This window comes from Hevea brasiliensis, chromosome 12, assembly GCF_030052815.1.
Source record: "Hevea brasiliensis isolate MT/VB/25A 57/8 chromosome 12, ASM3005281v1, whole genome shotgun sequence".
NCBI lineage: Eukaryota > Viridiplantae > Streptophyta > Magnoliopsida > Malpighiales > Euphorbiaceae > Hevea > Hevea brasiliensis.
In genome coordinates, this window is record NC_079504.1 from 7,418,529 (window position 1) to 7,446,334 (window position 27,806).

The following is a 27,806-nucleotide window of genomic DNA, read 5'->3' on the forward strand; positions in this document are numbered from 1 at the left end:
TATTATTAAAAGGGAGTCCTCCGTTTAGTTTGGCTTAGTTAAATAAAATATCATTAATAAAAATATTAAACAATTTAATAGGAAACAATATAAGTAAAGTTTTATGGATAATTATTGTCGATGATGAGATCTCCCTCCATTAACTGAGAGTACTCATTAAGGAAGGGAACTCTCTAGGTTTCAATTAACGCATCCCTTTTGAATTAGAGTTCTAATTAGGAGGGATGAAAATTTATATTCATATCGGTTCTTGTATATCCATCACACATACCGCACCCTCAGTTATTTGAACGCCAATGATAAGGTACATAATGTGTAAGCCGAGAGTCCTCCTCACTCGTTATGAATCTTTAGGGACCAAATAATACCGCTTCAGAATTAGAGTCCTAATTCGAAGAGGAAGGAACTTAATAAATACATAACAAATGAAATAAATACAACATCAATTCACTTCAGGGTCATTTCACTTACTCATGTTCTTGGGTAACCTGAAATGGTTGAATATTAAACGTTCCTTTCATCAATAATAGGGACCGATATCATAATTCTAACCCTAAAATTATCGATCTTAAATTATAAAAGAGCACATCATTAAATCTACTTACCCTGGTTGAGGGACGAGATGGGGTGCCTAACACTTTCCCCATCCGTACATGGACCCCGAACCTATAATCTCTGCTTTAGAAGTGGTTTTCATAAATTTTATTTTTATAAATGATTTTCTTTAATTTCCCTCAAAATTAAAATGGTGACTCCTCACTATTTCCACTTCGGTGAAAATCGTCCGATAACCGGAAAACCCTTGCGACAATCGTTTTTGTCCCTTTTAAAATTTATTAGCATTAAATTGTTATTAAATAAAATTTTAAATTTATATTTTAACAATTATTTTACATGTGGTTTTCTAGAGTTTTATTTTATTATTGAATTTTAATCCAATTTTGATTAAATAATTTATTTTGTTAACTATCCATGCATTAAAGCCATTAGGATTCTGGGAACAGGTCTTTAATGTCTTTTATATTGATTGATATATAATTGTGAAATTTACAAATGTGTTATGCGGAATTGATTTGAGATTGATTTGATCTTATTGACTCTCTAAAATTGTTGAAATAAACTATTAAAATTGCATTGTCAGTTATTGTTCATTATCTGAAATTTTTGGGTTGATTTTATTGATTTATTGAAATTGATTTTCTATTTTGAATTGGTACCAGTGTCTAATATCTGTATCTGCTATCTGGCCCCGCCACTATCACGGTATTAGGTTGCATTATTGAGTCATACATCATTGCAATTTATGGTTTGTATTAGTATCATATGCATTGATATCTATGAAGGAGGAGGAATGTATCTGATATTTGATAGCGTGCTTACCATCTAGCCTTTGATGATCTGAGGTATCATCACTCGGTGTAGTGAGGCATCATCACCCTGGTGTACTGTGCCATAAAGTTTATTTGAATGATTTTTACATATTTTATGTAATTATTTTACTAATGATTTTGATAGCATGAGCATGATTTTATTGGATAAAAAATTTATTGCAAAAAATAATCAAGCGTCTGTCTGTTCCTATTCCATTGTGTGTTGTAATTATCATTCACTGAGCATTAGCTCAAACCACGATTTCTTTGTCTGTTATCTGTTTCAGATTATTAGATTTTCGCTTTTGGTCCAAGCGTTCAATTAGTTTCTGGAAAGAGACAATTTCTGGTCTTGTTTCCATGGAATGCCCGAATTCATACTTCCTTGGGCTAATGTTTAGTTTAACTTATTGAACAGTTTCAGTTTTATATGAATTTCATAAAGACTCCGCAGTTTATCTATGAGATTTTATTATTTGTTTAATATTTAGTTATTTGGAGTTTGTATGGCTTTCACTATTATTTTCTTTAGATCAATAAAGGACATTTTTTTTGTTATTTTAATTTGTGATATTCTGATAAGGCTTGCATGGATTAAAAAAAAAACTATAATTCATGCGCCAGTCACGACTTGAGTTTTTGGGTCGTGACACATTTTTGCTTTACCCTCACAAAAATCACATGCTGAATGAGCAGCCATATCCTATAAGCATTTAGGTTGAAGTAAGAGGACATAAAAATATCAATGCAAAAAAGAAACTCTGGGTGAATAATAGACCTTAAAATAAACAAATAAAAAAGCAATCATCAAGAAGGTACATAAATTTTAAAAGAGAATCCGTGTTTGAAACTAGAAATAACAATAGGTCTGTTTTCAACAAAAACCTTTCAGATTTATTAAAGGCATTCTAGCCCTTATACCTTTCTGAAAAGATAAGTGAAAAGAGCTCATTCTTTCAAAGTAAAAGGCATCTGAAGTTTGGATTAATTCCCCTATCCACCTTAGATCAACTCTTCTCACAACCAGAAGACCAAAGGATATTTGGGCTAAGATTCATGCACATTTTGCATCTGTATCTTATGAGAAAGACTCGATACACCTCTTCATCTTTCTAATGTGGCACATATGGAAGCGAAGGAACTGGTGGGTGTTTAGAAAGCAGCACATTGAATTTCAGGAGGTTCTCAATACAGCAATCAATCACCATGATGATTCCTATGTAGCCCAAGTTATCAACCAGAACCCGCAAACATCATCCTCTACAATTCAGAGTGCCTTCATTCCTCCCCCAATGGGTGTCATCAAAATCAATTTCGATGCAGCTACTAACAAGCATCAACAATATGGATCAATTGCAGCATTTGCTCGGGACCACCATAGCTTACCATGTGGAAGGGCTTGTAGAAGGATAGTAGGAATTTCAGATCCTCTGGTCTTGGAATCTCTAGCTTGTCGAGAAGCACTTCTCCTAGCCAAAGCTAAAGGGTTCTCTAATGTTGTCATAGAAGGAGATTCCCAAGTTCTCATTCGAGCCATCCAAGGGAGTATAGCTGCAGTTGAAATTCAGGGAATTCTACATGACATTCTTCGCCTCTCAAGAATGTTCCTCCATGTTGATTTCTCATTTGTTAGAAGAGTGTAACCAGGCAGCCTATAGCCTAGCATCAAAAGCTTTAAGGAACCCTTCTTTCTTATGTAACCCTTTAGCTCAGCTTCTTTTTGTATCTTCTGCTTTACGCCCTTAGGGGCTTTAATATCATTTGCCTTTGGAAAAAAAATAAAGAAAAGGCATCTAAAGTCAACCTATAACATAGTCTAAATCTCCAGGAGCGCAAGTCAAAACACAAAATTTTGGACCATCGTTTACTTGAAGTGAGACTGACGATATGGTGTCACCTTTATTGTGAATTAGCTAAAGACTCGCATTACATAATTGTAACTTTCAATTTGCAGTCCTACTCCTGAATTAGAAGAATTGAATTTCTCCTTTGCTAGGCCCAAAAACATTCTGATCGCTTAATTATTAACATAAGAATAACATGCAATTTTCCTTTTCTTCCTACAAGACCATCATGCTGTTTTTTAAAATATGGCCATGGCACTATTCACAGAATGGCATATCAACATCTAGCGAGATTCAGGTTCACAATTATGTTAACAAAAATCTAAGAGGAGAGCTCCATCTACAGCCTAAATTGCAAATGGAGATCCTTCGATAGGCTTCCAGTGACATCTCCCTCCGCTTCTTGGGGAGCTGTAACCCGAAGCCTTTTTGCAGCTTGCTGTTCGTCTGATTCTGCCATAGCATTATCCTCCACTGTTTGCTTCTCATTTGATTCTGCCATCACATTATCCCTGACTGTTTGCTTCTCATCTGATTCTACCATCACATTATCCTTGATCGTTTGCTTCTCATCTGATACTGCCATCACATCATCACTCATAGTTTGCATGTCACCGGCAGTGATCTCTGCCTTCTCCGAGTGTTGATGCAAACCATTTTCTACCTCTGATTCTGCCATCACATCATCAACCATAGTTTGCATGTCACCACTAGTGACCCCTGCGTTTTCCAACCCATTTTCTACCATGTCAGGTTCTTTATGCAAAGTAATTGGATTTTCCTGATACAATGCAAGATCACCATTCTCATTAGCATCATGCATCCTATCAGGGTCTCCAGTACCTTTAATGTCAGAGGTATCCAGCATCTCACTAGAGCTTGCAGCAAGTCTATCTGTCAAACTCTCTACGTTTTCCATTGATTGAGATCTTTGTTGAACAATTTTCTCTTTTTGACATAAATCCAAATCTTTCTCAATGGGGCAATTTTCAATAATCCCTACATCAGAATCATCAGATGCACATACTGATGCTTCTGGGGATGAGCCATCATCCTCTCCTTGCATAGCAATTCCTGGATTCCAAGAAGGATTGGTGCCAAAACCTCTCAGTGGATATGGAATGGAACCAGCTTGAGGAACTTGTTGGTAAATAGCGTCTCCAGAAGGGAAATACATAAACGGCTCCCCAGTTTCTGCATCATCCTGCTATAAAACCAAAAAATATGAGCCATAAAATGTAGAGGCGTCATAGTCAATTTCAAATGGAATTTTTTAGTATCATGCATTATTATTTTCAAAAAAAGGTGCCTTAAATTGCATAGAATAAATTATTCTGGTACTATAATGAAGAAATGTTGATACCTCTATCTGTTGCGATAGAGCACCATTAAGACGGTAATAAGATGGCTGGTCAAAGGACGAACATTGTGCAAGTAATGACCCTCCAGCAACTCCTGGTTCAAAGAATTCCCTGAGAACTGGATCATTGGCACAATCAGAATTCCTCGTAGAAGATGCTTCCAATAGAGTGATTTCAATCCCTTGACTGGCATCAGAACCTGAAAAATTCCCATGACAAGCCACAGCCTGAGTGCACCCCTCTGAAACAAGCTGGACTCCCCTTTCTTTCTCATTTTCAGGGAAACTAGAATCCGGTTCATCACTGCAAACACCAGAAGAGATTGCCCGAGAATGATTTTCAAGAAGCTCAGAAATTAACCTCTGGATAAGAGTACGTTTCAGAGACGCCTCAGCAGAGGGAAACCAATCCACATTAAGCTGTTACAAGAAATTTAAAAGATCAGAAGAAAAGTGACTATAATTGGCTAAACATGTAGAAAAACCAAATAAAACAGTACTCAGGTAACAGAAGGTCCATTGTACACCGGGTTAATTTTACAATGAAGGTCTGGGATGCCTTATTACTGGACAGAGAATACAAAGTTATAAAGGTTGTATATCTAATTCTCAGCCTCTTATTAATACAATTCTTCAAAAACGATACATTCCTGAAGAGTTTTATATTCTTCTTGTTGATAAACAATTTACAATACAAAGTATCAATCAAGTCTTTATATTATATTAATTCAATTGCCAAGATTGACATTTGACCATCTGGTAGAATGAAAAATAAAGCCTTCCTTAGAGTACAATATATTACTGAGAAATTTGCAATTGAGTGAAATCCACTTACAAATTTGGAGCGCTCGTTTATTTTGAATGGGCTGAAATTCAGAGGGGCCTCTGCCAAAAAAAGCTCCAGGTAGTGGACTAGGAACAGACCACAATCAAATGAATTTTCCTGCTGTGGCAACTAACATGAAAATGAACTAGTTATCAGTATAACATAGATACACAAAAGCCAGTTTCTGCTACACAAACTATGGATGCAACCTATGTAGCACGGAAACGGAAACGGAAATGTGGACATGGGAAAACGCGGAAACGGACACTGGGAAATGGCATTTTCAAAAATATAGGAAACGGAAACGTGGGGGAAACGCGTAAATATAAAAAATATAGGGGTATATATATAAAATCAATAATCTATAAAAAATTATAAAAATAATGATTTAATTTAAACTCCCACCTCCTGTATGATTATTAAAAAAAGTAGTATATTAAGGATATTAAAATTTGAGTTTACATCTCAATTAAAATCAATTCAAAAAATAAAGAGTAAAAATAATAAGATAAAAATTACAATAAAAATTTTCAATTTAAAAGCCAGCCTCTCATTTCTCTCTCTCTCTCTCTCTCCTTAAAAGCTAGCATTTCTAGCATTTGTTTTCTGGCCATGTGCGACACAACGTTAAAAGCCAGCCTCCCGTTCTTCTCATTCTCACTCTCTCTCTCTAATACTCTTCTTCTCCACCGATTATCAGCTTTTTATCATCTTTTTTGGTTCCATTCTATCAAACCCTAATCTCCCTCTCTCTTTCTCCTTAATTGCCTTTCAACTTTTTCAGATCTCACAACCTCCATTTCTAATTTATCTTTTCAATCTAATCTCTTCTCTTCCAAGTGAGTCATTGTTTGAACTTTTGCCTAGTTAATCTAGGGTTTTCTTTCTTCTAATTCATCTTTCAATTCCTGTGCTTTTGCTTTGCCTTGATCTTTTTTATTACATTTTGTATTATTGTGTAATTAAAAGAAAAAAAAAAGATTTGGTTTGTTGATTTGGCAAATTTTGTTGGCCTGGTTGCTTCTTGATGGGAAATGAAACAGTAAAAGAGAGTTGGGTCCTCTTCTACTCCTGCTGCAATTTCCTTTTTTTTTGGAGAATGGGAAAAGCGTTTCCATTTTTTGGATTTTCCGAACACGGCCCAGAAACGTTTCAAGGCCGTGTCCCACCGTTTCCGGGACAGAAACGTTTCCGACACTTGGAAACGCCAGTGATAGGCATTTCCATGCTTCATAGGATGCAACTATCATGTAAAACACCGGAAAATTTCCCCCCTCCCTTTGTTCATCTTTTCATTATCACGTAATAGTGAAAATAATTAAATTTCATCAATTTAAATGAAGTTGGATTCACTTGCGAAAATGAATAGCAAGCAAAATTTTGTCCTAATCAATTGTTGCTAGATGATGCAAGCATTCAATGGTAATGGTCATCTCTAGCTAATTTATGTATTTTCCTACCATAAAAAGCCAATTACATAAGCTTAGTTAGAAATTCAATTTCTGGCTGTAACCTCATAAGACTCAACAGTAAAAGACTTGATTACCACAATGATAAAATTTGTAATCCCAGTCCTGAGAACACACAAAGAGCATTTCCATGGGCCTAACTGTTGGTGTTGAGTAATTTTTCAAGGCTAAACTTAAGGCAGATCATGAAATATAACATAAAAAGCAAGCATTAAGAATAATTTAGTAAATATATGCAAAAATTGATGCAAAAAGTAGACGCCAAAAATTAATCCCTTTACACCAATTCCTTCCCAAGGTACATCAGTATCTAGAAGCAGCTTTTCTGCAAAATTTGCAACGCTAAACAATGAAGTGGCTAAATATTTCCCTAACCCTTTGTTTGGATCCTTAATTGAATAGGGGAATGAAGAGAAAAGAAAAGAAAAGAAATTTAATCTTCTTTATGTTGTTTGGATAGATCAAAGGAAACATAATCTTCTTTATGTTGTTTGGATAGATTATTAAAATATGAGAGAAATATAATTTCTCCCTTAAGAGAAAAGAGGAGAAACATCTATTATATCCTCATTGTTTCTTATGTCTAAGGGCGTCTAAGTAATTGTAATATAAATAACACTTTTATTCCCACATTTCCTTATTTTTCACTCCAATTTGAAGAGAATATTTTAGGTCAATTAAGAGGATTTGGGAAATGAAATTTCTTTTTTATTCCCATCCTTTGTCCTCCTTTCTTTCCTCTATCTAATGTCCAAACAAGAGAAATTGGAGAAATCAGAATTCTTTTCTTCTCTCCATTTCTCTCAATCCAAACAAAGGGTAAAAGCAGGCAATACCTCAAGTGGGACAAACCGCAAATTCAAAAATTTTGAAGACAAATCTTCTGACGTCTCCTTTTGCCTCGATTTCCATTCTTCCCATAGATAACTATCAAAGGTAAAAAGCAAGAAATTAATAAATGACAAGGTCAAACTTTGGAAAAGTATATTTTGTTCAAATGAAAGGCTATTAGAAAGTAAAAACGAGGATGACGTATAGGTGTTTATGTGACAAAAGGTGTACATACAAAAATTGTGAGGAAATTTGATATTTTAACTTAAGGTATTCCATGTTGGAAAATAAGCATGATAATTTCCACATGCTGCATTTTTCAAAGATAGGAATAAGCGAACAGCTAAGCCAGATGTGGTGCTTCCATTTTTCCAACAGGACACTTAACAAAGAAATCTTTTGGAATTTCAATACTCTTAATATAATCTACTAGTCTGCCAAAAAAAAGTGTAGACTGATTGGACCATAACTCCAAGCAAACAAACCACAACACTCCAACCCGCCACCCACTGTTGATCTGGTCAGAAACTGATGGATGATAATTTTCATTCAACAAGAAAGAAACTAAAATCAACTGTCATGGACCAGGAAACTCAGCATAACTCTGTATGCTGTCTTCAGCCCTTCAAAGAAGGATGCCAGAGACATAGAAGAGTACTCACATGTCCTCTTAAATGAAGAGAAAGACTGCGCTAAACTTTTTAAGAGAGAGAGAGAGAGAGAGAGAGAGAGAGAGAGAGAGGTCTACACCACCAAAATATTCAAGAATCAGAAAAGAGCCAAACCAACCATTGATATGATCCATGCCTAAATCTATGGAGAAGAATCCAAGGGTTTGAGAATTGAATGGTTTTTTGGACAAAAGTGATTAACCTGAAGAAGAAAAATCTTTTCATTTAGATCTCTTGAGAATCTTTTCATTGAATGGTCTTTTGGACAACAAGGAACTTTTGTCCTTGACCATTAGCAGAAGAAAATGATGAAAATGCCTTTGACTCACCCCTCAAATTCCCAACTCCACATAAAAATAAATAGACACATTGATAAAATCATAACAAAGAATATCATTACAGAAGAAGCAGTATTGCACAAGAATCTGTATTCTTCAATACAGCACAACATAAAGAACTTGCATTTGCATACATATGAACTTTAAAAACTATGGGATACCTTTGAACAAGGTTTTTGAGACCTGCATGATTTCCTTTAATAGAATCCATGTGTAATATGCATGGTACTCTCAGGGACTTCCCCAAGTCTTCATCTGTAACATAGATCAAATCTATGAATAAAACACTGATTTCCAAATAGACATCATAAGATCCATCAAGAACTCACCTTCAAACCCAGCCACTTCACCAGGATGACATATTACTAATAAACTCCAGTGAAGACTATCATCAAAAAGCATATGTACCTCATTAGCAAAGTACCCATAAAACCACATCTTAGAAAACACAAGGTTTCTTTATCCACTTCCTTACTTGAAATTTACAGGGATGAAAACATAGTCTTTTCCAAATAGATCCACTTTCCTTGTCCATTTATGAACACGTAAGAAAGCAGCCCGACCATCTGAAACACTGGATGGATCTTTGTCTAGATCCGCAAGCTTCCGAAAGAAAAAGCTATTAAAAAAATGGAACCTATGCTTCTCCTCAGGTGGAATCTGATTCTTTAAATACCTGCAATCAATAATTAAAAAAAAAAATCTTGTAGAAATAAATAATTGTCAACGAAAACAAAAGGTAGAAGTTGCAAATAATGTTGGGGTTGGAATCCACCAAAGTAATGTAGAACCGATAGGTATTAGGGATTTTGGGTAAGAAACAAATTCTCAAATTGAAGAGACGCTAATTCTCAATTTATTTTCTCAAAATCAATAGTCAATAATCATCATAAAATCTGTACATATGCAGAGATCCTAACCCCTATTTACAGAGTTTTGTAACCCTAATTACATTAGGATCAGGAACCGTAATTCCAACTCTAATTAGGAATCAGAAATCAAATAAAGCTTCTAAATAAAATAAACTACGATTTCCTATACTCAACTCAACTCAACTAAGTCTTTATCCCAAAAATAAGTAGTCCTAAAATCTCTAAGATTTCCTACATCAATCAGTTAACTATCATCAAGTAAAAGATAATGATCAAGTCCACAGCCTAAACGAAAATTCAACCTCCAAGAGAACCACTGATTCTGGCAAAACAAAAAATAAAATTAAAAATTGGGAAAAGGTTAAAAAAGAAAACTTGCTTGTGTTTCAAAACTAAGTTGAGGATAAGAAATCGGAAGATCATAATTGAAAGAAAGCATAAGATGCATGAAAGTGAACTTACTTGATATAGAAGTCAATAATGGTATCATTGATAAATGTCTCCGGTTGTAGTAGATCAAAATCTCTCTTACAAATGGAAACTGCATCTGAATCCCCTTTTGGATAGACAACATCTTCAACAGCCTCATCAAAACTGTAGTGTCCAAAGAGTAGTGTTACATTTTGTTCTACACATGCATAAACATTTTATTCCCCATTTCACTACTACATCAAGTTGACACTAGAGGTAACACAGTGGCATGTATAGCTTGCATAAGAGACCACCTCGTAGAAGGATCAAAATCAAAGCATAAAAACACCCCATGCATCATATGCACATTTAAACACAGTGGCTTTGAAATAAAGCAAGTCCAAAAATATTCACAAAAGGGCACATTTTAGCCAAGTGAGTGAACTTGATGATAAGTTGAGAGAAGGGAGATTGAGGTGGTTTGGTCATGTGAAGCGTAGAAATACGGAGTCTCCAGTTAGACAAGTAGAGCACATTAGGTTAGAGGATAGAAAGAAAAAAATGGGTAGACCTAAATTGACTTGGAGGAGAGTAGTACAACATGACCTAGAAGCATTACACATTTCTAAGGATTTAACCCAAAATCGTTTACAGTGGAGAAAACAAATCCATATAGCCGACCCCAAATTTTTGGGATAAAGGCTTAGTTGAGTTGAGTTGAGTTGAGTGAACTCCCTTGGAACCTCCATTGCATATATCTTACAGCAATTTCCTTTCAAGATAATTTGCCTCGTTCAGGCAGCTTCTGAGGAGAGCTTGCATTTGAATGCTCCTAAATAGATAACATTAAACAAAACCCAAAGCCCCTTCATTTAGTCTCTACTATTAGGTATGCTTCAGACCAAAATGCTTCAGTTCACCACTTCAAGCCTTGAAACAGAACCCAATGTCTATTTACACTTACATATAAAAACTATTGCATAAAACCAAAGATGAAATTGTTATAAAATCAAAAATTATGATGACAAGCACAAAAAAAGTTTATGTGCAGCTTGATCCATAAAGAGAGCTAGAAGCAGTGCTGTATATAACAGCAGCTGAAACATGAAAAGTGGCCAAATAAGCACAAAAGGAAATTTAACAAAGCCAGCTCAACACCATGAAAGCAATATTTCTGATTGACAATTAGAGAAGAAGTAAATATTTATCACTCACATTGGAAAATAAGGCCTCTGTCGAAGCAAGTCTGACCGTTCATCCATCGAGACATCAGTACTACAGCAGACAGATGAAAAGGTCAAGAAAATATAAATGAAACAACCACAATGATTATGAAATTATATATAAATACCAGATATCAAAATAGTTTGCCTTACATACATTTGCAAACTATTTTTATCCAGTCTAACATTGTAATACATTTGCAAACTATTTTTATCCAGTCTAATATTGTAAATAATAGGACATCTATAAGATGGATAAAGCTTAGTCTTTGAAAATTAAACAACTAACATGTACCCACAAATGTTAAATGGAAAGCAAAGAACTCATGCCATAATCAATTCAAAATTTGTTGCATATACACTACAAGCCTCTGAGAGCATATTTAAGAGTGAAAAATTGCAAACTATTTTTCAGCACCACCAACAGTCAGCCTAATTCAGCGGACAATTTAACATTGTATGATTCTATCTTCACTGAAAGAAGTGTCTATTCATTTACAGCAATTTACACAAGAGCCATCTTCTATAAACAAACACTGGCATTCCATGGCAATTCAAAAACTTACTCGTGCACCATGACAGATAAAGCTAAATATTTAACATTCAGAGCTGTAATCTCTTCCAATTTCCCAGACCAATTGGGCTCAACAACTGCAAACTCCAGCTGCTCAACACCTATTGAAGTTTAGATTGCAAAAAACATCATCAAAACAAAGATTTGAACTTCCAAAAAACAGTGAAAGAATAAAACCAAAATAAAGAAAATTTTTAACAAGGAAAAACTAAAATAATCAACCTTTTGGATATCAACTAGATTAAAAATTGAAATTAATGCTGCTTCATTCATATTCAGCATGATCAATCTTTAAAAGCTCGCTATTATTAACAATAAATGTAAGAGACTTGAGTTACACATGATAGAGCTACATAAAAGTAACATTACCATTGCAACTCCACCGAAGCTATATTTTACAGTTTCTAGATATTTGCAAAAAATTTGTTAATGTATACTGTGTCTGGAGAATATTAAAGCAAGAAAAATGAAAATAAGGATCAGCACAAGTTCCAAACTGACAAAACCCCACTACAGTTAAATTGAATTATATAATGCATTAAAACAAAATGCAGGCAGCACTAAATCATGAACATAAACTAAATCAGTATAAGGCTACTAAACCATACCATAGGCATTAGCTGCTTGTGCATCATCCTTTGATAGTAAGTGGAGCTTAACAGTGGCAGTTTCAAACTGCACATTACACACATAGTACCGCTTTAACAAAGTAAGCACATTCTAATGTTTCACTATACACAGCTAAAATAAACTAGAGTTCACCCTTTGAAGATGCTGAGACTCAATACGAATAATATCATCAATTCCCCTTTCAAAGCTAAAGGTTCCCTGGTCTCCATATGTGGGCGTACCACTTATTTTAATGCCAACACGAGAAAAAGTTACCAGGCACCCGGTACAGTAGTTATCCCGATATACAACATAATCAACTGCAATGTTTATGATATCCTGAGAATTGCAAAAGGTTTAGTCAGCCATCATGAAGCTTTTCCGCCCATGATATAGAATAAGAAAGAAGCCTGCATCTCAACTGTCAGTGCAACAAATTTTGTTTTGTGCAGAAGTAGATCCTTCTATCCATTGCCAAGCATGAACGACATAGGCTGATAATGACACAGTAAGCTACAAGTAAAGTGGGTTTTACATTAGGCATAAAGTTCAATTTCCCTCCTGAACTTGTATCAAATGTCCAATTTGGCCCAATTTGACCACAGTTGCATTTCTGATTTGGGTTGTGGCTGCATTTCAACTACATTTCTGATTCTTCTACCAATGCAATGCCCTTGACTGTGTTTGTAATTCTTCTAGGTTTTTAATTGCATTTTTTGGTTTGAGAATGCAAGGGAAGATTAGTTTTTGGCTTCTTTAGTGATAACTGATATGTTACTCTCTCTCTTTTATTTTATTAGAGTCCTGGTTGCTATTTTTCAGAGAGAAAGAGAGAGAGAGACCCTTTTTTATTTATTCTGCATATGTGAAAAATGCCCGACAGATTGGGCTTAATTGAGCCAATTGGAAAAGGTCTGGGCCAAATTGGACACCTGACACAAGTTCCCTGCCTCCGCGGCAGGGGGGTGGGGGGAGGAGTGTTTGAACTTTTTGTCTTTACTACATAACAAAAACCATAACAAGAGCACAACAAAATCTCCTAACAACAGACAATTATATAGCCCCCAAAAGAGTGAACAAAAATGAGAAACATGTTGATTATCAAGTGAATAATCATTGCAATCATATCTAACATATGAAATCTTGGCCTTCCACAGAAAAAAGCAATCTGATTCATTTCTAATTAACAATGAAATTAATTATGGCTATGGAAGAAAAATACTAACCATTTCTGATGCTCTGAAATGATTGTTTGATGAGTGGCCATTTAAAATAGCTGAAATCATGCAACAAAGTATAGTAAGCTATAAAAATACACCATTCACATTGTCAAGGACAACAAGTTACGTTAAAACATTGACAAGGAAATACCACCATTCTTTGCAGCATTAGAAGCAGGAGGTGATCGAGAACTCTCATTCATGCTTCCATCAGCATTTGATTTCGGTACATTCTAAATGGTTTTCCAACAAAGAAAACATGAATTTGAATATAATGACAAAGGAAGAGAAGGAAAAAAAATTGCAGTTTAGTAAATATATGAAAATTGAAAAGCCGAAGTACATTAGAAGGAGAGCCTGCAAGGGCACAATTAGATTGGATTTTCTCAGGCAACGGTGCTTCATGGCATGAAACCCCTCCCTCCGGTTCAGTGAAAGAGCTTTTGGATTCATAATTTTCCATCTTAGAACAAGAGTCTTTTTCATGACTCAGAGATTCTGACGGGAAATCAGAATCTGGGTGAGAATTGCCTTCTTTGGTGGTAGACTCCTCTCTAACCGCTTCCAAAGAAGCGCATGTAGTAGCATTGTTAGAACTATTCCCACATTCAATTGCATCAACATCTACACAAGTTATGGCGCCACTTTCGTTTTTTACAACATCAGATCCCTGTGCAACTAGAAACACAGCTGATACTACGTGATCAACAAATTCCATTCACATTCACTAATAAAAATATCAAATTAGCATTAAACACATTGAATCAGAACAGTGACATCAAACGTAAAACAAGACAAATAATATGAACAGCAGAATTCAAAATTGAGAAAAAAAAATGCAGTCTACAAATGCAGTCTACACAGCATAACAGTCGCAATTTAGAACACCAAATGCCAAAAAGATTAAACTCTGAATTCACTAATTTCAACTAAAATTGCAGTCCTTTCACTGTTACGTTCTATATAAGGAAACCCTGGGAAAGACCAGTGAACGAAAAGTGTAAAAAATCGGCGGCCAAACAGGGCAAGGAAAGCTTCTGGGAATAAGAGAAACGGTACCGCATTCGAGAAAGTTGCATTTCAAAAAGGCGGGATTGTCAAGGCTAGGGTTTTTGAACTTGCTAAGGATTTTACCAGCTGAATATTCAGCGAGCTCGTCTTCTTCCTTGAAATCGAAGACTTCCAGGCCACTCCTCATCGCCGAGAGATCAGAGAGTCAACAACTCGGAGTCAGCTATTGAGACTCGGATAGAGAAAAAACGGGAAGAAGAAACTCACTGAGTTGACATATATGAATTTTATATCTTTATTTGATGATCGAAAGAGGAAGAGGTTGACGGAAATAGACCAATTGGAGGAAAAGAGGGGAAAAAAAAAAACTATTAAAGCAATTCGTTGGAATGGAGGCCACTTGGATTACGCGCGAGATTTGAGATTGTATAACACTATTTAATCGGAGAAGAGAGTGAGTGTATTTTGATGGTGTGTGTGAGAGGGGTAATTCACAGTACTTGGAAGCGCGTGTTTCTTGAATGTCCGTAGTTGGCAATTGAAACTACTTAGGACAGAAGGAACAGAAATTCCCAAATCTGAATTTAATGTGCAACCCCTCAAATTTTTTTTAGTTATCGATTACATAGTTTTCGTTTGTAGATTTAAATTTTTTTTTTTAAATATCAATTTAAATGATATTAAAAAAAATAATTTGAGAAAAATTATTTAATTATTTTAATATTTTTATAATTAAAATTTATTAAATTTAATTTTAAATTATTTTTTAATATTTTTTAATTAATACATTTAAAAAAATAAATTTTTCAATAACAATTTTAATGATAATATCAAACAAACCTGTACACTCGTGATTATCTAATTTAATAAATATAATTTATTTAAATATATAATACATTTTATTTAAATTATAATAATATTTATATTTGTGAGAGATTATTGGTGCATTAGCTTAAAGACCCAATTATTGATACTTGTGTTAGTATTTGTGGTATTTAGTTTATTTTTAACTTTTATTTCAATTTAACTCTTTAACTTTTTTATTTAAGTTTAAATTAACTTAATTGATACACCAGCCATTTTTTAATGAAAATAAATTTAATTTATTTTAAGAATGTCTAATTTAACATATTTTTAATTTTTGATCAAATTTAACTTTTTTTACTTTTGATTTAAGTTTAAATTGATTCAATGTGTAACTCATTCATCACTTAGTGTGTGAGTTACTTTTTTTTTAATATTTTAATGTTAATTACTTAGTTAATATTTTTTAATGTTAATTAAAATACTATAATTAGTTATTTTTTATATTTAACTTTTTAATATTAATTAATAATATGAAAAAAATAATAATTTATATTTTAATTTTATTTTATTATAATTTTTTAATTTTAATTAAGAAAATGAAAATATAAAACAATATTTTTTTATTTTAAATAATTAAAATTAATTATTGTCACGACCCAACCTATGGGCCGGACCGGCACTAGGACCTCGGCCAGCTTAAAGCCCCCGAGGCCCGTAGTAAGCCTAACTGTTCATTAACCCAACTCTAAGGCCCATTTGGGCCCAATATCAAGAAAACAAACGGACAGAGTCCGGCCATAAAATGGACTTTCCAACCCGTTTTCGACTCACCCGACCTGTAAACACAATATATAGTCAATTGGGGAGCTCAGCTCACCCTCCACATACTCATCAACATAATAATAAACGGGAGTTCAGCTCCCTCATCTAATCCATCAAAACAGACATAGAATATTAAGTTTACAGGTCCAACATGATAATAATATTACAGACCAAATTCAAATAATTACTGCTAACACATGCGAAAATTCTAGGAGTAATTAAAATTACACAAATATTAATAAACAACCTGCGAAGTAGAAAAGCAGGTTAACCCATAACAAAATATCATCCTGTGGCCTGTAAAAATTTTTGAACAGGAGTGAGCGTTCGACTCAGAGAGTAAAATATCAATTTTAACCATAATCTCTATAACTATCTAAAACTAATGCACCCTGTAGAGTGAAATGCAACATCCACATCATTTTCACATCATAACATCAAAAAGGTAATTTGGAGCACTCACGCACCCTGTAGCATCAATCATATCATATTGGGAGCTGATCCCCTATACAGCTCTCTTAAATCCAACTGGTGCCGTGAAGAACTCTGCCGACTTTCGCTTAATAAACCAAATCGAGGGTCCCAGCGAAGAACTCAAGCCGTGACTACCCCTCGAAGGATCGGGTTCCCAGTGAAGAACTCAAGCCGTGACTACCCGTCCTATCCATAGTCCACACCACATCACACGCACGCCAACGCACGCACACTGCTCCAAATTACCACAACAACACTCATGGCACGTTAACAGTTATGAATGCGACATAAATCGTGCCTAGAGTTTAACTACATAAATATATGCATATAAGTGATGCATGGGCATGCTGAACATATAATAATAGTGAAATTACAATTAAAATTAATATTTTACTCACAGACTTGACGATAATCACTGTGGCTGCTGGGCGGAGGAAGAAGGCTGTCCCGGCTCACCTGACAATCATATTACATTTATTTAATACAATCTGACTCAATACAAACAAAGAAAAGACCAATTTCGTCCTAAGTCGTGCCGAAAATCCGGCAGAGTCTCCCCTATACCTAGGACCTACCCAACCTGCAAAAAGGGCTCAAAATACACTTCTATACTCACAATCCATACATCCACAACTCAATCATATTACACAGCCCCTCCTGGGCCCATCAAATCAGTCATCCGTCACAATATGCAAAATTTCAATTTAGTCCTTATTATTGATTATTTTTGCAAAAACTGCCCAAACAAGCTCTAAAAAATTATAAAACTTTGTCCCGCGGTCCTTAGCAATATTACTAAGCTATTGCAAAAAGAATCGTAATTTTCTAAGCTACCACGAATATTTTATGGATTTTTAATCCTATTTAAGCACTAGAAAATTACGAAAAAGCAAGGTTCGGGTTTACCTTTGCCGATTCCGACTTCGGAAACGCGCTCGGGACATCTGACAATGGGGGGCTAGCCAAAATCTCGGTCCAATTCGGAGACTTTTCCAGAACGGTCCGTTCGCCCAAATTTGCGCATCTTGGCCAATCGCCGAATTTCCCCGAATCGAGGATACCTACACGAAGCCCATAACACGGGGGTTAGTACATAAATTTTTCAAAATTTTCTAAGCTCATTAAATGCTCGGAAAAACACTGCGAAGTTCCGTGGGGCCCACCGAAAAACGATGTCGGAAAAATTCGAAATTTATGTCGCCGCGAAGCTCTCGACGAGTGGAGCGTGCTGGTAGCCTCGGTTTTCTCGTGGGATTCACGGTTTTCGAGAAATCTAGCCCAAAAGTCGAAATGGGCTAAAATCTTCCCGAGCAAAAATCGGACAAACCGCTCAATGGATTTCGGCGTTCTTGGTGTCTATGGAAAGCTCTCGCCGAGTAGATGATTTTCGACACAAGACCCGGTCCAATCGGTGGCCGGATCGGCCGGATTTGGCCGGGGAAGCTGAAGCGGCGCGCGCGCGCAGGGGGCATTTCGCGCGTGTTTTTTCGGCCGCGGCTACGGCCTACTGGTCAATGGCGACACTGGGGCTGGTGGTCGTGGCTGGCCGGAGGAGGGGAGGAGAGAGAAACGAGAGAAAAAAGGGAGAGGGCCATCGCGCGCGAGAGGGAGGAGAAAAAGAGAAGAAGACCGGTCCGATCCGGGCCGGTCCGATTCGAAATACAAATTTTTGAATTTTTACTCTGCCTCGGGACCGAAAACGAGGTCCAAAAATTCCGAAAAAATTCCATAAAACTCAGAAAAATACGTAGACTCCAAATATATTTTAAGTTTTGCCACGTGGTCTTTAAATTAATTTTTAAAAATCATTAAAGTTTATATTTTTGGAAAATCGAACCCGATTTTTAAAAATCGAAAAATCTCAAAAAAATTCCTAAAATTTAAATAAAATTAAAGTATCAAAAATACTCATAAATAATAAAATTTAAAATCTTGGGGTGTTACATTCTTCCCCCCTTACAAAAAATTCGTCCTCGAATTTTTTTACACAAGGCAGAATAAAGCACATGATTATACATTGAACAGATAAGGGTACTTGCTACGCATGTCCCGTTCTGACTCTCAGGTGCACTCTTCCACTGACTGACTCCTCCACAAAACCTTAACCACAGGGATCTGTTTTGATCTCAGCTGTCTCACTTGGTAGTCCACTATGGCTACAGGCTGCTCCTCAAATGTCAAGTTCTCTTTTAGCTCTATCACATCCGGCTGCAGTACATGAGAAGGATCTGGAATGTATTTCCTGAGCATGGAGATGTGAAACACGGGATGAACGTGAGAAAGGTTGGGTGGTAGCTCCAACCTAGAGGCAATCGCTCCAACTCTATCCGTAACCTCAAAAGGTCCAATATACCGAGGTGCCAACTTGCCCTTCTTTCCAAATCTCATGACTCCTTCATTGGAGAAACCTTCAGAATACATAGTCGCCATCGCAAACTCCACATCCCTCCGTCGGGTCCGCATAACTCCTCGCTTCATCGAAAGTCGTCTTGATCGTTCCTCGATTAAAGGAACTACCTCTCAAGTGTACCGCACTAGGTCTACATCATGCACCTTCGCTTCCCATTTCTGCCCAACACGCAGGAGACCTACACTTTCTTCCATATAATGCCTCATAGGGTGCCATCCCTATGCTGGAGTGATAACTGTTGTTATAAGCAAACTCCACCAAAGCTAGCTGCTTATCCCATTGACCTCCAAAATCCAAAACACTCATGCGAAGCATGTCTTCCAGTGTTTGGATTGTCCTTTCGGACTGTCCGTCTGTCTGAGGGTGGAAGGTCAGATCAAGTTCAATCTGCGTGCCAAGTGCCTCCCGCAACTTTCTCCAAAACCGAAGTGAATCGGGGCCCTCTGTCGATATTATGAAAGTTTAACTCATGCAACTGACTATTTCTCGAATGTAGAGCGGGCATACTGTGCTACGTAGTAGGTAGTCTTTACAGCAAAAAGTGAGCCGATTTGGTCGACGGTCTACAATTACCCATATCGAGTCATATCCTCGCGTGGTACGAGGCAACCCATCCACAAAATCCATAGTGATCATTTCACACTTCTATTCTGGGATAGCGAGCTCATGCACCTTCCCTGACGGTCTCTGGTGTTCAAACTTCACCTTCTGACAAGTCAAGCACTTGGACACAAAGTCTGCTATGTCTCTCTTCATGCCATTCCACCAGTAGCTATCTTTCACATCATGGTACATTTTGGTGGAACCTGGGTGGACACTGTAAAGTGTGTAGTGTGCCCCTCGCATGATTTCATTCCTGAGGTCGTCCACATCGGGCACACATATCCTAGAACCTGTACTAGGGCGCCATCATTGGCAAATCCAAACTCACCACCTTCACCTTGCTGTACTCTTTCTATGATTTTCATCAATTGTTGGTCTCTGTGCTGGGAAACTCTAACTCTGTCCCTCAAATCTGGCCTCACTGAAAAGTGAGCCAATAATACCCCCTCATCTGAAAGATCTAGGATTAAACCTTGATCCATCAACTCATGTGCCTCCTGAATCAATGGTCTCTTCTCTACTGAAATGTGCGCCAAACTGCTAGAAGATTTTTTGCTCAAAGCATCTGCCACAACATTGGCCTTCCCAGGGTGGTACTGGATGGTGCAATCATAGTCTTTCAGAAGCTCCATCCATCTCCTCTGTCTCAAGTTTAAGTCCCTCTGTTGGAAGATGTACTTTAAACTTTTGTGGTCGGTGTATATCTCGCACACTTCACCATACAGGTAGTGTCTCCAGATTTTAATTGCAAAGACTACAGCCGCCATTTCCAAATCATGGGTGGGGTAGTTCTGCTCATGCCTCTTCAGCTGCCTTGAAGCATAAGCCACTACCTTTCCATTCTGCATCAAAACACACCCTAGGCCAACTCTGGAGGCGTCACAATACACGGTGTATCCTTCACCACTCACAGGTAGTGTCAACACAGGGGCAGTGGTTAGACACTCCTTGAGCTTCTGGAAACTCACCTCACAGTCATCTGTCCAAATGAATGGAACATTCTTCCTGGTCAACTTAGTTAGGGGAGTTGCTATCCTGGAGAAATCTTGCACAAAACGCCTGTAGTAGCCAGCTAAACCCAGAAAACTTCGCACCTCAGTGACTATTGTAGGCCTAAGCCAATCAGTTACAGCTTCAATTTTCTTGGGATCCACTTGAATGCCGTCACTAGAAACCACGTGTCCCAAGAATGAGATGCTTTCTAGCTAAAATTCACATTTTGAAAATTTGGCATATAGCTGGTGCTCCCTCAACGTCTGCAACACCATCCTCAAGTGCCACACGTGTTCTTCCTCGGTCCGAGAGTATACCAGAATGTCATCTATGAATACGATGACAAAACGGTCCAAAAATGGCTTGAACACCCTGTTCATCAAGTCCATGAAGGCTGCTGGTGCATTAGTGAGTCCAAAAGACATCACCAAGAACTCATAATGACCATATCTTGTCCTGAAAGCCGTTTTGGACACATCCTCATTCCTGATTCTCAATTGATGGTAGCCTGATCGCAGGTCTATTTTGGAAAAGAATCTAGCTCCTTGGAGCTGATCAAACAAATCATCGATCCGAGGAAGTGGATACTTGTTCTTCACAAATACCTTGTTCAAATTGCCTATAATCAATGCACAACCTCAATGACCCATCCTTCTTTCTAACAAATAGAACAGAGCACTCTGTGGTGAAGTGCTCTGACGTATGAAACCCTTGTCCAAAAGCTCCTGTAGTTGCTCCTTCACTCTTTCAATTCTCACTGGTGCCATCCTCGTAAGGTGGCATCGATATGGGGTTTGTACGGCACAACATCAATGCAAAACTCTATTTCCTTCCCGTGGCAACCCCGAAGCTCCTCCAGGAAGACATCCATAAATTCTCTGACAACATGAACATTTTCCATGCTGACACCTGCTACAGATGTATCTCTCACCAATGCCAAATACCCTTGGCATCCTCGCCTCAAAATTTTTCTAGCAATAATTGCTGACACCAAATTATATGGAGCCACGCTCTGTCACCATCAAAGCTAAACTCTTCCACACCGTATGTGGAAATACACCTTTTGTTCCCGCAGTCTAAAGTGGCATAGTGAGTTGACAACCAATCCATCCCGTGGATTACATCAAAATCCATTCTCGGTAGAGGAACCAAGTCTGGCCGGGAGGATCTTTCCATCCACTACCACCGGGCTACCCGAAAAACCATATCTACATCTATGTTGTCACTAAGTGGGGTAGCTAATGACAAAGGGCACTCTAAAGTTGTAGGGTTTCTACCCAACCTCATGGCAAACACAGGGAGACAAATGAGTGCGTAGCACCGGATCTATCAAAACACGAGCCTCATAAGAATGTACTGTAAGAATACATGCCACAACTGCATTGGAAGCCTGAGCATCCTGGTGTGTCAGGGTGAAAACCCGAGCTTGACCCCTACTCGAGTGGCGTAACTCGACATCGCTTCTACCTCTCGACCGCCTCCAAATCCACGCCCCTTGTCCTCGGCCTGGCCATCGAATCGATCGCCGCCATGTTGGAAGCACTGGATACAATCGCGAGGAACATTTGCAGTAACCCGTGACCCCATCTGTGGCTCACTGAAAAAGGGGCATTCTCTAGCAAAGTGACCTGGTTGGCCACACCTGAAGCATACTCCTGAACCCATCAAACAAGGTCCTGAATGTCCTCTTCCACACTGTGCACAAGGTGTCAAGGAGGATCTCAACTGCACCGTAATCGTTGTACTCGAATCGTGACCACCGCCGGATCTGCACTGGTCTGAATCCTCGAGGTTTGTGTCTAAAACCACTCTTCTTGTTCCTACTTTTTCCTCTGTAATTACTCTGGCCACCACTGTCCGGAGTACCCATGGAAGGGACACCTGAGGAACCCTCTGCTCTATTTTTCTTTGCTCTCCCGCTGTCATCCGTAGCATAGCTAATCTCAATCTGTCTGGCTCGATCAACCACCACATCAAAAGACTGATTAGACATCATGGCCAGGTTCGCATACCTCCTGTCAAGCCCCTTTAGGAATCTCTTCACCTTCATAGTTTCTGTAGCTACTGCTGCAGGGGCATATCTGCTCAATTCCAGAAATTCTGTAGCATATTCATCTACAGACCTGCCATTCTGTCTTAAGGCCTCAAAAGCCCACTGTTTCTGATCTCTGAAACTTTCTGGCACAAACCGATTGATGAACAGTTCCACAAACTGAGCCCATGTCAAACCCTCCATCCGGGGTAACACGTAGTCATTCATCCATTGTCTAGGCATAGGCCCCATGACATGCTGCATACACTCTATCGCCTTCCATCACCAATCGTAATTGCATTCGCCGCTGTCATAGAATCCAAAAACCGATATGCATCGTCTGACACATCATAAGTACCAGGCACCAACTTCTTGAAATTAATTATCTGTTTGTAAGGTTCTCCTCTTGGTGTGGTGGACTGCTGCTGCTGTGGAGGATGGACCATATACTACGCCATCATGTCGATGGTTCTCTGCAGACCAGCTAGAGTAGCTGCCATGGGGTCCATGGGACCCTGTGCCATGAAAGACTGTTCCTGAACTGTGGGTAGCTGCTCTTCTACTTGAGCAGCTCTAGGCCTCCTACCCCGCCTCCTGGCGGCGCCTCATCCTCGTGCCGACACCTCGTCGGGCACATCTGCTACAGTGCGGGGCAGCTCTCCTGCTTCTACGCATTTTCCTGAAATTCAGCAGCATTAGCCCACAAAAATTCAAAACTGCACATTATACAGCTCTATAGACTCATATTTATACATAACATATGGAGCAGAAACTAGAAGCAAAGATGACAATGCAAGACGAATATGGACCCTATATTTCCGCATGTGACTCCTAGTAGACTCTTCCCAACACTTTAGACAACATTCCCTAAGAATCTGGAGCCTAAGCTCTGGTACCACATTTGTCACGACCCAACCTATGGGCCGGACCGGCATTAGGACCTGGGCCAGCTTAAAGCCCCCGAGGCCCGTAGTAAGCCTAACTGTTCATTAACCCAACTCTAAGGCCCATTTGGGCCCAATATCAAGAAAACAAACGGACAGAGTCCGACCATAAAATGGACTTTCCAACGGGGAGTTTTCGACTCACCCGACCTGTAAACACAATATATAGTCAATTGGGGAGCTCAGCTCACCCTCCACATACTCATCAACATAATAATAAACGGGAGCTCAGCTCCCTCATCCAATCCATCAAAACAGACATAGAATATTAAGTTTACAGGTCCAACATGATAATAATATTACAGACCAAATTCAAATAATTACTGCTAACACATGCGGAAATTCTAGGAGTAATTAAAATTACACAAATATTAATAAACAACCTGCGAAGTAGAAAAGCAGGTTAACCCAGAACAAAATATCCTCCTGTGGCCTGTAAAAATTTTTGAACAGGAGTGAGCGTTCGACTCAGAGAGTAAAATATCAATTTTAACCATAATCTCTATAACTATCTAAAACTAATGCACCCTGTAGAGTGAAATGCAACATCCACATCATTTTCACATCATAACATCAAAAAGGTAATTTGGAGCACTCACGCACCCTGTAGCATCAATCATATCATATTGGGAGCTGATCCCCTATACAGCTCTCTTAAATCCAACCTGGTGCCAGCGAAGAACTCAAGCCGGACTTTCGCTTAATAAACCAAATCGAGGGTCCCAGCGAAGAACTCAAGCCGTGACTACCCCTCAAAGGATCGGGTTCCCAGCGAAGAACTCAAGCCGTGACTACCCGTCCTATCCATAGTCCACACCACATCACACGCACGCCAACGCACGCACACTGCTCCAAATTACCACAACAACACTCATGGCACGTTAACAGTTATGAATGCGACATAAATCGTGCCTAGAGTTTAACTACATAAATATATGCATATAAGTGATGCATGGGCATGCTGAACATATAATAATAGTGAAATTACAATTAAAATTAATATTTTACTCACAGACTTGACGACAATCACTGTGGCGGCTGGGCGGAGGAAGAAGGCTGTCCCGGCTCACCTGACAATCATATTACATTTATTTAATACAATCTGACTCAATACAAACAAAGAAAAGACCAATTACGTCCTAAGTCGTGCCGAAAATCCGGCAGAATCTTCCCTATACTTAGGACCTACCCAACCTGCAAAAAGGGCTCAAAATACACTTCTATACTCACAATCCATACATCCACAACTCAATCATATTACACAGCCCCTCCTGGGCCCATCAAATCAGTCATCCGTCACAATATGCAAAATTTCAATTTAGTCCTTATTATTGATCATTTTTGCAAAAACTGCCCAAACAAGCTCTAAAAAATTATAAAACTTTGCCCCGCGGTCCTTAGCAATATTACTAAGCTATTGCAAAAAGAATCGTAATTTTCTAAGCTACCACGAATATTTTATGGATTTTTAATCCTATTTAAGCACTAGAAAATTACGAAAAAGCAAGGTTCGGGTTTACCTTTGCCGATTCCGACTTGAAACGCTCGACGTCGACAATGGGGCTAGCCAAAACCTCGGTCCAATTCGAGACTTTTCCAGAACGGTCCGTTCGCCCGAAATTTGCGCACTGGTCAATCGCCGAATTTCCGCGAATCGAGGATACCTGCACGAAGCCCATAACACGGGGGTTAGTACATAAATTTTTCAAAATTTTCTAAGCTCATTAAATGCTCGGAAAAACACTGCGAAGTTCCGTGGGGCCCACCGAAAAACGATGTCGGAAAAATTCGAAATTTATGTCGCCGCGAAGCTCTCGACGAGTGGAGCGTGCTGGTAGCCTCGATTTTCCCGTGGGATTCATGGTTTTCGAGAAATCTAGCCCAAAAGTCGAAATGGGCTAAAATCTTCCCGAGCAAAAATCAGACAAACCGCTCGATGGATTTCGGCGTTCTTGGTGTCTATGGAAAGCTCTCGCCGAGTAGATGATTTTCGACACAAGACCCGGTCCAATCGGTGGCCGGATCGGCCGGATTTGGCCGGGGAAGCTGATACAAGCAGGGGCGTTCGCGCTTTTTCATTGCCGTTAGCGGCCGCTGGTGGCTACGGCACGGCGCTGGGTCAATGGTCAGGTGGCGGTTGGGGGCGGGGAGGAGAGAGAAACGAGAGAAAAAAGGGAGAGGGCCATCGCGCGCGGGAGGGAGGAGAAAAAGAGAAGAAGACCGGTCCGATTCGATCGGTCCGATCCGATCAGGTTCGATTCGGCCGGTTCGATTCGAAATACAAAATTTTGAATTTTTACTCTGCCTCGGGATCGAAAACGAGGTCCAAAAATTCTGAAAAAATTTCATAAAACTCAGAAAAATACGTAGACTCTAAATATATTTTAAGTTTTGCCACGTGGTCTTTAAATTAATTTTTAAAAATCATTAAAGTTTATATTTTCGGAAAATCGAACCCGATTTTTAAAAACCGAAAAATCTCAAAAAAATTCCTAAAATTTAAATAAAATTAAAGTATCAAAAATACTCATAAATAATAAAATTTAAAATCTTGGGGTGTTACAATTATAATCATAATTTTTAATTTTAATTAATTATATGGAACTAAAAAAACATTTTCATTATTTTTCAATTTAATTATTTTATTTTTAATTAATTAATGAAAATATAAAAATAATATTTTTTATACTTTATTTTTATTATTTAATTTAATTTATTATAAAAAAATAAAAATAATATTTTAATATTAAAAATGAAAAAAAAAAATAATGACACGTATATCAATTAGGCTAATTTAGTTAAAGAGTTAAATTAGATCAAAAATTGAAAATATATTAAATTGAATATCCCTAAAAAATACAAGAAGCACAGTAAATGAGTTGTATATTGAGTTAATTTAAATTTAAATTAAATTTAAATTAAAAATAAAAAAAATAAATTAAATTAAATTAAAAGTTAAAATTGGATTAAATTAAGTATCTCTAAAAAGTAAAAGTGATAAATTGATTGCCTAAAAAAAATGATCTTTTCCAGAGATGACACTGAGTTCTTTAGGTATATTAATCTCTTTCAATACGGCATATTCTCAAATTTCCAATGACTGCACGTTCTTCGATTGAGTTGTTCCCGTTCCGCCTGGGAAGATTAGAATTTGCTGGATACCATTGCATGTTCGTATCTGGACATATCAGTCGACGTTAACACCACATTTGGATAGGTGAAAAATGGAGAGGAAAAAAAATAAGTAGAAAAAATAATTTTAAAAAGATATTTTCTTTATTTAGATAAGAGAAAGAAAATAGAGAAAGAAAGAAAAATAAGTTTTATTTTCTTTTAATTATTTTCTCTCTAAATTACAGACAAAATAAGAAATTAGAAAAAAAACTAGATTTTAACGTAAATTTTTATTTTTTCTTTTTTATTTTCTACTCATCTAAACACAATAAAAAAAAATTAAAAAATAAAAAATATTTTCCTTCTTTTATTTTCCTTTCTCTCTTAAAATTTATCCAAACATTTCTCTCTTAAAATTTATCCAAACACAACGTAAGAGTTGTATGTTTGCATCTGCATATCAATAGATGTTGAATGGAACCCATTTCAAGCATACATAACCACACTCCATAGCATCTTTTAGTAACACAAGGATACGGGTAAAACAAGGTTGGCTGTTGGTAAGCCAAAGTGCTAGCTTAATTGATAATTAAATTTGCTCTGTTGATCAGGATTTGATTTCTGAATGCACAATCGAGCACAAGCGCACCCTTTTGATTTGCCTGGTGAAAGTAGCTAGTTTCATTGATGCATGAATTATCAAGATATTGGTGATGATCTAAGAACAAAAAAATAAAATATAAGAAAAAAATGCAGAGTTAGCATAGGAATTATACAGTACACCCACCCATACAAATATGCACATAATAAGGATAATTCACATTTTCCATGAGAAAACCAGCACTAAATTTATGTGTTCCGAGTGTACTGTTGGTGTGAAGTAATTTCAATGCGTAACCATAATGCCATTTCAGATGATGCTCTTTCACTATGGATTTGGAATGGGAATCTAGATCTTTTTAACGACTGGACAAATGG

The 27,806-nt window shown here is 37.5% G+C and overlaps 1 protein-coding gene across 16 annotated transcripts; it reads right to left on the reverse strand.

Moving 5' to 3' along the window:
- Positions 1 to 3,351: 3,351 nt before the first annotated feature.
- Positions 3,352 to 15,101, reverse strand: LOC110637362 (probable ubiquitin-like-specific protease 2B). Of its 16 annotated transcripts, none has more exons than XM_058130976.1 (17): positions 14,678 to 15,099; positions 14,279 to 14,308; positions 13,962 to 14,242; positions 13,770 to 13,851; positions 13,625 to 13,674; positions 12,552 to 12,737; positions 12,398 to 12,464; positions 11,782 to 11,890; positions 11,208 to 11,267; positions 10,044 to 10,175; positions 9,185 to 9,385; positions 9,039 to 9,094; positions 8,871 to 8,964; positions 7,706 to 7,796; positions 5,410 to 5,529; positions 4,578 to 4,994; positions 3,352 to 4,421 (listed from the first exon to the last, which is right to left on the reverse strand). In XM_058130976.1, exons 1-17 carry the CDS (start codon positions 14,814 to 14,816, stop codon positions 3,555 to 3,557), a joined length of 2,982 nt encoding a protein of 993 aa, XP_057986959.1. In that variant the 5' UTR covers positions 14,817 to 15,099; the 3' UTR covers positions 3,352 to 3,554. The 16 variants fall into 16 exon arrangements, with proteins under 16 accessions (XP_057986959.1, XP_057986958.1, XP_057986960.1 ...); XM_058130975.1 differs by having other exon boundaries at positions 14,279 to 14,314; XM_058130977.1 differs by having other exon boundaries at positions 14,279 to 14,296; positions 14,678 to 15,098.
- Between the last annotated feature and the right edge of the window lie 12,705 nt (positions 15,102 to 27,806).